Below are 13041 nucleotides of genomic sequence, written 5' to 3'. Positions count from 1 at the left end.
TATAGCCAGGGTAAGATTGTCCTACATGTGGGGAAATAAGGGCCCTTATAAAGCCTGTACAATGATTAAAGTGGAAAACTGAGTTTTTAAAAAATAATGTTCAGTTGATGATTACCCCCGCCCCACTTTATTTGGAGATACACATGTTGTTGCTCAGTGTGCTGCAGAGACCTTGAGTGATGTATGAGTATAGGATATGAATAACCTGGTATTGCTTAATGTTAGGCAACATTTTTACACTGCTCTTTCGTAATCCCTCCTCTCCATGTTAACATCATTGAAAGGGATATTGAAGGAACGGCATTTTGTGTGTAAGTGCTTTTGGCCTCAAAACCATAATATACGGCTTTGTGATCACTGTTCCTTCTTAGATGGTCATCACTGCTAGTCAAATCCAGTGGACAACTGATGTCACAAAGTCCCTTATAAGTGCCAAGGAACGAGCAGACAAGAAGTTTCTCAAGGTCATGAAAAAGAAGCAGGTAAGGTACTTAGCAATGAGGCCAGATTTCCTTTCCTTAACATCTAAGATCTATTGCTATTATGTATGCTTGACACGAAAGGGCCATTTAAGAGGTATATGCTCCCTGACTTTTTATTATAATCTCTTTAAAAGGCCCTTCTGTGGTGTATTGACACTTGCAGTTCTTATTCTAATATGAAATAGCAAACTGATGAGCAATATTGCCATGAAGGTGCTTGTCAGATTATAATATGTGCTTCTTTTCTTCAGTTAATTCCTATATTGGTCTTGTGTGTACGATAAAATTAAGGAACTTGCCTTATGGTTTGCTTGCTCCCTGGCAGGTATCCTTGTTAAATAAGTACTCTGAATCTATTCGAGGAAACCTGAGCAAGATCTTACGTCTGAAGATTGTTGCCCTAGTAACAGTGGAAGTCCACGCCAGGGATGTCATCGAAAAGATGCTGAAGGGTGGAGTCATGGATGTAACATCATTTGAGTGGCTCAGTCAGCTTCGTCTTTACTGGGACAAGGTGAGATTGTTGCATATCTCCTACTTTCTCCTTCCTGCCTCCAACTTTGGAAAGGAAGTTTTGCTCTTCTTGTTATTATTTTTCCTCTTTGAGGCAGTGTAATATATCTCTTTTCTAACTTCTTGACAGGATGTGGATGACTGCATCATTCGGCAAACCAATACTCAGTTCCAGTATGGCTATGAGTACCTGGGCAACTCAGGTCGCTTGGTTATCACCCCACTCACAGACAGGTAGAGTCTGAAGAATGGTTGGACTGGACTTTTTTTTGGTGACTGACAATCAAGAATCAGGGGCATGACTTGATAGGAAATCTTTCACAATGTTTTGTTTTATAGAAAATGCACGTGCAACACAGGACACCTTGTCAAAAGTAATTAGTGAAATAATGTTTCATTAACACAATGGGTGTCATATTATTTAACAATTAATATGTTGTCAGTTGTTTACTGTTAATGGACAATTCAACAACAAGTATGAATACACAAGATGTCCGTAGACACTCATTCTGCCTGTGGCAAGGACGTTGCAAAACCTGGCAAAAATAACTTGTAAAAAATTCTGTGTGTGTGAAAATCCATTTCATGATCAACCTTTGCTCTCAACTATTTTTCCTTTTCAGTCCTCTTCAGATGTTCATAGCCTTTGCTACAAAAGGTGTAGAAAACCCTTTTATGATCACTTCCCACACAGTGAAGGACTAGGTAACGGGTGCACCATGTGATTCAGAGCACATAAGAGTCTTCATGTTCAAGCTTTTACACCATTGTAATGAGCATTTTCATAGATTGACAAACTTGAATTATTCCCTGCCATCAGGGGTTGAGGTGGCTGGACCTGAGGATGGGGAGTAATCCAAGAATGTGAAGTTATAGAAGTTTCAGATGCTAGACAACTGTAGCTAGAGGTAACTAACTTTTCCTTCTCCTTATGTACCACTGTCTTCAGACCTATGAGCAAGACAACCAATTGGTGTGCCTGAAATGATGGGAGTTCCCTTTACTGTTATTAAGTCTCTATCTCTTGTTTTTCTTTTTTTTTTAAATTAATTTTTATAAATATGCAGTACAAAAAAACCAGAGTGAAAAAATCATTACGACCGCCCCCCTCCCCCACCCTTATGTCAAAATACAGTAAGGTTTAACCGCAGTGGGAAGAACCGATTACATTTAACCAGTAGTCACTTTTTTAGGTTCATAAAGGGAGCAAGACAGAAAAGCAATTATAGAACACATAAAATATCAGTGCATACGTTTGGAACAAAAAGGCATAACAAAAAAATGCTACCCCTGCCAAGAATCTTGAAAAGGATATAATGGCCAGAAAGGATTAGAAAAAAAACATCTTATCCAGTATTTGGGTGTCTTTCATAGATTCACATGCCTGAATCATTCCCCGTCGTCGAGACGGGAGCCTCCGGTATATAAAAAAGTAATGTCCTAAGACATACATATAAAAGAATAGGCCTAAGGGTCTCACCTTAGTGTCCTATCTAGGTCCTTATGTAGGAAGGACCAAACAGGGTAGGCCCAAGGGTCCCACCTTGGTAGCCTATCTGTGTCCTTTTGTAAAAAGGACCAAAGTAAAGAGAAACAACCAATCAGCTACTACCTCCCTCAGTCTCTCAGATTTTCTACCGCACGTTGTGCTAGGGAGTCTCCACCTGAGTTCTCCTCAGGAAACTTACTTTTCATCTAAATTCGATAGTTTTTTCGACTTCTTTGCTATGGCTGATTGCAAAAAGAGAGGACTCTTTCGAGCCTGTGCTTCTTGTGGCAAAAAGAGGCTTCACATGGATGATGAACACGAGACCTGTTTATACTGTCTCTACCCTCACCCCCAGGCCATGGACTGCAGAATATGTCTTACTTTCTCCCATAAAACCCAGAAGGATCGGGAAGGACGTCTTCTGATATGGCTGAACAGGCTTAAAAACAGGCCAGAAGGCGACTTGGTTTCTGAAGGTGAGAGCATGTCTGGCGCCTCGCAGTTTTCCTTGAAGAGGCCTAGGGTTTCCTCTCCTGGCCCCTCAGACACTCCTCCTAAGAAGGCCAGAAAGTCTTCAGAGGGCAAGCCTACTGTGTCTGACAAGGATCTTCCTGTCCCCAGGAAGCAGTTGCTGATGATAACGACGAGGACAACGTCGACGACCTCCTCAGCCCTGAAAACCGTCTCTACGTCGACGACAACAGTGTCGACGACGACGGCCTCGTCGGCGTCTTCCTCGTCGACCAAAACAACATCTTCATCGTCGACGAGTAGACCACTTTCATCCACTGTTCCCTCGACGACTAGGACTACGTCGTCGACGGCAAGGCCGACGCCGAAGACATCGACGACGACACCGTCGACGAAAACCACAACGTCGACAAAGCCTCCATCGTCAACGAGGAGCACCCCATCAACGGCGACGCAGCCGTCGACGACGGAAAAGTTGCCGTCGGCGAGAACACCGTAGACGAGGCCGTCGGCGACGGACATACCGTCGACGAAGAGTAAAATTCCGTCGACGACGGAAAGCTCTTTGGTGACACCATCGACACAGGCGTCGATGGCAACTGGTACCTGGAAGGAGTCTGATCTGCTCTCACATGTTATGGATGCCCAAACGTCCCATGTCACGATCAGAATTACCAAAAAACCAATTACTCCGGACATGACATCACCTAGTAAGGTGCAACAACTAACACCATCCTGCTTCTTACAGGACCAAGAAATGGATGAGGAACCGTTTCCACAGGCCACTAGCCCTTCGGAACTGGTGGTTAAGTGCCAGAGTACAGATGAGGAGCAAGATGTTGAGGAACCTGTGCCTCAAGCTGTCCATACTCAGGTACACACACAAGTGACACCAATGGTGTGCCTGCCAGCATCCTTAGTTTCGGACTTGCTTTTCCTCATCCAAGACTATAAAGAGCGGTTTCCAGTAAAAGCCACTCCTGTTGCTCCTCCGACTCCGCAGGTATCTGCGCCTGTACCTGCGCCTTTACCACGACATAAGCCCCCTCCGCTGGTACTTCCGAGAACTCAAGATCCAGCACAAGACCCCATCTCGTCTGATGACAATGAGAGGGACCACGAAGAAGGGGAAGTCCGCGACGATGACACAGACCCGGACGCCGACCAAGACTACGTCACTCACTCTCCAGCCTCTCCAGAGCCGCAATCTTCGGAGTCTCCACCCGCAGACATTGGAGGCTTCCATAACCTCATGGAAAGGGCAGCCAAAAGGTTCCATATGTCCATGGAAACACAGGAGACAGAATGTTTCCTCTATGATTTCAAGGAACCAACGAAGAAAACAACAAGATCAATCCCGATCATTGACTACCTACTAAAACAGGGCAAACAACTCATGCAGACGCCGGCATCTCTGCAGGTAGTAGTGCCCAGACTTGACAAAAAATATAAAGCTACATCATCGGCACCAGCATGCCTCACGGGTCACCCCAAGGCAGACTCCGTGGTTACTCAGGCGGCGCAGAAGAATTCGAGAAACCCTGCATCCCCCTTATCAACACCACCCGATAAAGAAGGCAGGAAGCTGGATGCCATCGGAAAACGCTTTTCCACCACGTCTGCGACGACGGTGAAAATCGCCAACTCTATCGCACTTCTGGGCCGCTACAACCGTCAACTCTGGGCGGACATCGCGCCCTACCTCGCTGACCTTCCAGGAGATTTGAAAGCGGAGGCGCACTCGCTTCTCCTCGAAGGACAAACTTCGGCTTCGGAATTAATCGATTGTGCCATCGACGTAGCCATGACTGGCTTCAGACAGCTGGCAGGCGCCGCTGTTCTAAGACGTCAAGGTTGGCTTAAGGCCACCTCCTTCAGACAGAAGGTCCAAACTAAAATAATTGATATGCCGTATGATGGCGAACATCTTTTCGGCGAGAAGATTGATGAAGCCCTCACCACAATCAAGAAGGACACCGATACAGCCAGAGCTCTGGGAACTCTACAATCTCGTAATCAGTCCTTTCGTGGCAACAGAGGGAGAGGACAATCCTCATACAGAGGTTCCTACCAAAATAAATCCTCCTATTCGTACTCACAGGGCAAGACGCAGTTCCAACAGCGTCAAAACCAGTCGGGACGTCAAACTTCCTACAACAAATCGTCCTACAGGGGAAAAGGTCAGAAGAGACCCACAGGCAATCGCCAATGACTCTATCAATTGGCCAGCCCCTCCACCATCACATTCTTTGCGACTTGGAGGGAAACTCTCTTTTTTCCTACAGAATTGGCGACAAATAACAACGGACCGGTGGGTTTTACAACTTCTCCAATTCGGCCACTCACTGGAATTCCTCTCAAACCCCCCACCGACACCACCTGTAAAGCGCCCTCACAGACACCTACGGCTGCTTCTTCAGGAACTAGCTTCCATGCTTCGAAAGGGCGCAATAGAAAAAGTTCCACACGCCCAAAAGGGGGAAGGGTTCTATTCCCACTTCTTCTTAATTCACAAAAAGGGCAAGAAATGGAGACCGATCCTCGACCTAAGGGCGCTCAATGTGTTCCTAAAGAAACAGTCGTTCCGTATGGTCACACTACAAGAGATCCTGGGACTCCTGGAAAAAGGCGACTACATGACATCACTAGATCTTCAGGACGCCTACTATCACATCCCTATCCTCAAAGGACACAGGAAGTACCTCAGATTCGCAGTAGCAGGAGTCCACTACCAATTCCGTGTTCTCCCGTTCTGCCTGAAATCTGCCCCACGGATCTTTACAAAATGCCTCTCGCCTGTCGCAGCCTTTCTTCGCCAACAGGGACACCAGGTCTTCCCATACCTGGACGACTGGCTGGTAAAGGCTCCGTCGACAGCAGCCGCAGCGGCGTCTTCCAGCGCCTGTCTGCATCTTTTCCGCCAATTAGGCCTGACCCTCAACAAAGAGAAGTCATCACTGAAACCAACCAAAGTCATCACTTTCCTTGGAGCGACCCTGGACACTGAACGTGCAAGAGCCTTCCCATCACAGGAGAGAAAATCGAAACTTATCTCCTTAGCCACGTTAGTGGCATCCAAAAAGACTCTGTCCGTAACTTCAAGTCGCTCCTCGGCATGATGTCGTCATGCATTCTGCTCATCCCACACTGCTGTCTAAAAATGCGCCCCCTTCAGGAAGCACTGACAAGGCAGTGGACACAAGCTGCGGGATCCTTCGAAGACCGCATACGAGTCACTCAATCTATAGTCAACAATTTACAATGGTGGAGGTCGACCAAACACCTGTCGCAGGGACTGCCGTTCCTGCTTCCGGCACAACCACATATAGTCACCACGGACGCATCCTTAGAGGGCTGGGGGTGCAGTCCTGCAAGAACTACAGATCAACGGCAAATGGACGCCGCAGGAATCCAAACTCCATATCAACATTCTGGAGCTAAGGGCAGTCTTCCTGGCGCTCCAATCGTTCCTCCCACGCATCCGAAACTCCCCAGTGCTCGTCAGGACAGACAACACTACGACGATGCACTACCTGAACAAACAGGGAGGGACGCGTTCTCTCTCTCTCTCTCTCTCTCTCTCTCTCTCTCTCTCTCTCTCTCTCTCTCTCTCTCTCTCTCTCTCTCTCTCTCTCTCTCTCTCTCTCTCTCTCTCTCTCTCTCTCTCTCTGAGAGAATCTCAGAGAGTCTGGAACTGGCTCCTCCAGCATGGCATAACACTCAAAGCCGAATACGTTCCGGGCGGAGACAATGTCCTAGCGGACGCCTTAAGCAGAGAACAGTCTCTATCCCACGAATGGGAGCTGGATGCGGGAGCGATAAACTACATCTTTGCGGAGTGGGGAACACCACAGATAGACCTATTTGCCACCAGGGAGAACGCCAAATGCCCAAGCTTCGCAAGCAGGCTTCCCCAACCAGGAACACTAGGGAATGCATTATCCATAGCTTGGCGGAACGTGTTTGCTTACGCCTTTCCGCCATTTCCACTGATACCCAGGGTACTCAGGAAGATGAAATCGGAGCCCTGCACCCTGATTCTCATCGCCCCATCCTGGCCGAGGCAGCATTGGTACACGGAACTTCATCGCCTGTCTATCCAACCACCTCTTCGCCTACACAGTCATCCGACCCTGCTCACAATGTCCCAAGGACAGGTTCTCCACCCGAACCTGGGCCCTCTGAAATTATCAGCCTGGCTCCTGAATACCGCAAATTCAGCCACCTGAACATTCCGCAGGAGTGTAGAGACGTCCTAGCTAAAGCTAGAGCTGACAGCACTAAAAAGACCTATTCTCTCAAATGGAAACGCTTCTGTGTCTGGTGTGCGAAAGAAGGCCTACACCCTTTCCATGTCACCCCACAGCAACTGCTGCCATATCTGCTACACCTGGCGCAGTCAGGACTTGCCCATGCGTCCTTCAAGGTTCACCTGGCAGCAATATCTAGGTTCACAAGAACTTCTAAGGGTCCTTCCCTGTGGGTGGACAGGCTCATCAAATAATTCCTGAAGGGCCTATTCAGGTCCTTTCCAAGGCCAAAACCTATCCCTCCGTCATGGCAACTAAACGTGGTCCTTCACCAACTGATGAAGCATCCCTTCGAGCCTATCCACAAAACGGATATCAAATTCCTGTCGTGGAAGACGGCCCTCCTCCTGGCCTTAACCTCAGCCAGAAGGGTCGGTGAATTGCAAGCCCTCTCCATCCAAGACCCTTTCTTACAATTCAAAGAGGACAGAGTCATACTGCGTACTAACCCACGATTCATACCCAAAGTCCCGTCGGACTTCCATCTTAATGAGCCAGTAGTTCTCAAATCGTTCTTTCCGAACCCATCTACTTCGGCTGAAAGAACGCTACACTCTTTAGATATTCAGAGATGCCTCAAATTCTATATTGACAGAACAAGACAATTCAGAAAATCACCCCAACTCTTTGTCGCATTCAGCAGACCAAGGAAGGGCATGCCCTTGACGAAACAAAGTATATCAAGGTGGATCTCTTCAGCAATAACTTTCTGCCATGACAAGGCTGGGCGGCCTTTGGACTCGCGGGCCAAAGCCCATTCCACGAGAGCCATGTCCACATCTGCCGCACTGTTTGCTGGAGTGCCACTCCTGGACATCTGTAGAGCGGCGACCTGGAAGTCCCCGCATACCTTCACCAGGCACTAGTGCTTGGACGCTGAGCTGACGAAAGACGCAGCAGTGGGCAGAGCGGTGCTTCGCCATCTATTCCAGTGAGGTGAGCCTTCTTGCTTCCCACCATCCTTGACTGGTATGAACATTTCTTTATTACTAGTTACTACATGATGTTGTATGTCGTTGGTTTACAGTCGCAAATGTTTCCTATCTGCAGACTTCTATATGCTGTACCAACACAGAATGTGCATATTATATTGCTTTCTACTCTGATTCAGGCATGTGAATCTATGAAAGACACCCAAATACTGGATAAGAAATGCGTTACTTACCTGTAACTGCAGTTATCCAGTATTAGTGTCTTTCATAGATTCACATGCACCCTCCCGCCTCCCCTGGAAGGACTCACCTCTCTCTCTAACAAGTTTACACCTCACTAGCTTGGTGCGTACGAAAATCTGAGAGACTGAGGCTCCGGACAGGAAGGTTCTAGAGGGAGGTAGTAGCTGATTGGTTGTTTCTCTTTACTTTGGTCCTTTTTACAAAAGGATACAGATAGGCTACCAAGGTGGGACCCTTGGGCCTACCCTGTTTGGTCCTTCCTACATAAGGACCTAGATAGGACACTAAGGTGAGACCCTTAGGCCTATTCTTTTATATGTATGTCTTAGGACATTACTTTTTTATATACCGGAGGCTCCCGTCTCGACGACGTGGAATGATTCAGGCATGTGAATCTATGAAAGACACTAATACTGGATAACTGCAGTTACAGGTAAGTAACGCATTTCTTCATAGGGGTAAAGTATAACGACAAAACTGTAATAACGACCATGCTATATATGTATATGTAAAGCAGGGACCCTAAGAGTTCGTCTGATTGAGCCATCTGGTTAGGGGTTCCCATATAGCTAATCCCTTTTGTTTTTTTGCCCGGATGCCTTTTTTTTGCATAGATAGCCTTCTCAAGATTACAAGTCGCTAGCAATCGGATCAGCCATTGGGAGAACAATGGAGGATTTGGACCTATCCAGGAAGAAGCTATACAAATCCTGAATATGGTTATGGCTACAAAAATTAACGCTCTACCGTTCTTTCTATTGAGCAGGTCTTGTATACCCAGCAGGATAATCGTGGGGGTTACCTGGATATCCTTGGATAAAACGTTACTTAGAAAACGTTGTATTTTAACGAGTAATGGCTCTAGTTTCAGGCAGGTGGTAAACATATGAACAGAGTCTACACTAATCTCCGAACATCTAGGGCAGAGCGTTCCTTTGCTTGTTCCCCATTTAGCAATTCTGCTGGGTGTAATGTACAGAAAGAAACCGGTCTTATAAAATTGGGCCTGTAGTTTAGCAGATAGCAGGTCACTCTGGGCAATTGCAAGGCAAGATAGAAAGTATTGCAGGGAACATCCAATTTCTGCTGCCATTTATTTGCAATCTTGACTATGTCATCAGGCAATGTGACTGTGCAATGCTGAGTCAAGTCAAGTCAAGTCAGAGAATTTATATAGCGCACTACCTACCCAGAGGGTCTCAAGGTGCTTAGAAAGGGGAGGAGGATTACTTGTCAAATATCCACGTTTTAAGTAGCTTTCTGAATGCTAGGTGGTTCTGGGTGAGGCGAAGGTAAGCGGGGAGTGAGTTCCATGTTTTAGCAGCCAGGTATGAGAAGGATCTGCCTCCCATGGTGGTCTTGTTGATGCGAGGTACAGTGGCGAGGGCTTGGCTGGAAGAACGTAGTTGCTGAGTATATAGACCCAATACGGGGAAGAATGGGAGTCCTTTAGTTTGTCAATTAGGTAAATTTTGCAAACCCAACAGACTCATTGGCCTTGCGCTCCAGGAAATCTCTGATGGCAAGTTGTTTAAAAGCCTCATTGTCACTTAGCTTGAATTGAGTTCTAGGGTCAGTAAATGCCTGGACTCCTTAGGGAGAAAACAAGTCTCCCAACTTTAAGATACCCGCTTTATACTAATTTTGGAGATATCTGGCAGGTTAGTATTGTTATTAATAGGAGTATAAAAGTTCAGTCTGCCCAGCCCATAAAATCTACGTATGTTGGAAAAGACCCTATAGGCGCTCAGCAGGGTCTTAAATCTGACCCGTTTGTAATATCCATATTCAAGTTGCCGCCACAAGCTGCCCCGAGCCTCCGCCCCAAGTAGTAATTCAAAGGGAGACAGGACTCCTGTGGTTGCGATAGATGAGTGTTTGTGTAGCAGTTCCGTACAATACTGTAATACTGTAGCCCAATAATACAATCTTAGATTAGGGAGTGCCTGTAGGAAGGTAGATACCTGACTATGGTTACCCCCGACTTTTTGCCTGGTGTTTTGCTGGTTTTCCGACTTAGTTGACCTGGGGCCCTGCCAATCAGGACCCCAGGCCTACTTCTCTCTCTCTAAAATGGATTCCATGTACCTTAGGTACATTTCCAATTGGAACTGGGCCACCTTGTCAGACCCTGTAACTCAGGGCATCGGTGTACCCAGGGCTGCCAGGGGCTGCAGCATGTATTATGCCACCCCCGGATGGCCAGCTAAATCTGACACAACTGGCTGCACGACAGCTGGGGCAACGTAGCGTACTCGCTCGTTGCTTTAGGTATAGTATCCCTATATCTAACCTCACAATGGACACCTGGGTTCCTATCAGTCACTCCTATGGCAGGCCTTGACAATCCTGAAGGCAGAGTGCATGGAACCGTGTGAATTGGGCTCTGGCACGAGCCGAGCCCGGTTGCAGCTTGCGGAACCAAGACCCAATGGCTGTTCCATGATAACGCGTATCATATCGGTAACCAGCGGCGGTTCTACCATGGGGGCGTTTGGGCGCCGCCCCCCTGTTTTCTCGCCGTGCGAGAAGAAGGCAGAAACAAATGGTAGTTATTTATTTATAACTACCATTTGTTTCTGCCTGCCCTTCTCGCACGGCGAGAAAGCAGTCAGCAGAACTTGATTACTCGAGGCTCAGGGCAGTGGGGAGTGGCTTGGGGGAGTGGCTTGCCCAATGTTGTGAATACGGACTGTTTGGACAGCCTGAGAGGCTGTCCAAACAGACAGTATTAGCAACAGTTTGCAAGCCGCTCCCCCAAGCCTCCTCCCACTCTCCGTTCTGCAGGATGCAGACTCGGAGGAATTACGTAGTTAGGGCAGCCGTCCGAACCAATCAGCGCCGGCTGCCATGGAGGGGAGGGAGGGGAAGGAGGCTGCCTGCAGCCTTCCGTGACGAGAGCTCAGCCCACACACGTCAGACGCGGCGGCATTCAAAATCCTGGACGCCAAGGTAAGTTTTTTATATTTATACTGTATGTGTGGCTCCGACGGCTCGGTACTGACAGGCTGGCTGAGGCTTTCTGTCACACAACCCAGCCCTGGCCAGCCGAACACCGATGATCACTCTCTGGCACTTGCTCCAGTCCTTTCCACAGGCCCCCACCCCCGACACTGTGGCTGTATTTTTTTGTTTATCTAGCTGCCCATGTATGGACGTTAGGCACTTCAGATGAGGCGGGCAGGGGCAGAGGGACTGACATCAATCATGCAGCCGCGCACAAAGGATGTTAGCGAGAGCTTTCCCTCACTCGTGGCCGCGTCATCGACTTCATTCTATGGGGTGCCGGGGGTCTATCTGTGTGTTAAGCGTCGGGTTAAGTTCGAGTTCAGTTTAGGAGTTTGTAAAAAGTGCGTGCAGCTAATCCTGGCACAGCACTGACAGCAGGGTTTGTATTTACTCATAAGTACTGAGCTGAAGCAGTAGGATTTTTCTCCTCACTTTTGCGGTTAGGTTTTATACTGTGGGTTTATATATACACACACCTCCCTTCTTGTGATATTGACACATTGTCTATTACTTAGAATCTGCTGTGATGCTAGGAAGGGACCGAAAGTAAAAACGTTTTAGTGAGCGCTGCACTGGCACAAAAGGTAATCAGGCAACTCGCAAATTGAGTTGCTGCAGAAAAGCAGTGGGTTCAAGAGGGTCCAGAGTTTTAACAGGCAGACTTATGAATTGTAGTATAAAACTCCAAATTCGTGTGTATTATCTTCACATGCTGTCCTCTCGAAGAAACGGACTAGAAGAAAGTGGGTGGTGATACCGTTCTGGCTTATTTAATAGGGCACAAACTGCAAGCATTTTAAGGCAGCTTAATGCTAAGCATAAGCATTAGCCTGGCTGCCTCGTGATCATTAAAAGGCAAGGGGAGAAGAGGCAGAGCTCAGCCCCAGTGATGTCACCTGCAGCCCCCACCACCAGCACAACAAAAGGTGACCAGCCGGGTTGCTTTCGGTTCATCCACGTGACTTGTGTAATTTAATGGTAATGCATTTGTTTACAGTAAGTCCGGTTACAGGGGATCAATAGGGTTAGTCTCCTATTTCTGGTGCTGTTGCTCAATTGGCTGTAATTTCTGATATTTAGAAGTTTCCATTGTCTTAATTGCATGATTTTTGCTTGTGAGAAAGTGTCACTCATAGTCGTTGAAATGTCAATCATAATTTCACTCAATTTTTTAAAATGTCACACATAGCAATCTGAAACCTTGGCAGCTATGGCCTAGGGGTAGTGGCACCGTCACACCGGTCGAGGAGCATTGGCACGCCCACGGGCATTGGCACACCCATTGGTATACATTTCCACCTATTCCTGGTCCCTGGCTGTTTCTGAAAAACATTGCGCAGCGTAGGTTACTTCCTGGCTAAACGTGCGCGTGGCACATTGTTCCCATAGAATTTGTAAACTGAACTTGTCCGTCACCTGTGGTTACCAGCTGAAGCGGATTACTTCCCATCTCCTAACGAGGCCCAAAGAAGAAAGTTAGTCAAAATGTCCCGTGATAGGCGCAGGAAGTCTAACTCGTCACTTTTATTTACCATTTTGTAATCCGTGCTAAATGAAAGTGAAGGTACTCACTCCCTCCTTCACCCCCACCA

General features: G+C 47.4%; 1 protein-coding gene across 1 annotated transcript in view; it reads left to right on the top strand.

Annotated features, from left to right (window-relative positions):
- The window catches only part of DNAH2 (dynein axonemal heavy chain 2), a 2538822-nt gene that overhangs the window by 1097988 nt on the left and 1427793 nt on the right, over positions 1-13041 (top strand). Inside the window, exons 34-36 of the mRNA XM_086946066.1 lie at positions 372-482; positions 808-996; positions 1126-1229. Of these exons, the coding sequence (XP_086802192.1) occupies positions 372-482; positions 808-996; positions 1126-1229 (404 nt within the window). The remainder of the gene's footprint in view (positions 1-371; positions 483-807; positions 997-1125; positions 1230-13041) is intronic.

This window comes from Lissotriton vulgaris, chromosome 12 (assembly GCF_964263255.1).
Source record: "Lissotriton vulgaris chromosome 12, aLisVul1.2, whole genome shotgun sequence".
NCBI lineage: Eukaryota > Metazoa > Chordata > Amphibia > Caudata > Salamandridae > Lissotriton > Lissotriton vulgaris.
The sequence above is the reverse complement of the archived record's forward strand: the minus strand, read 5'-3'. Positions and strand labels throughout refer to the sequence as shown.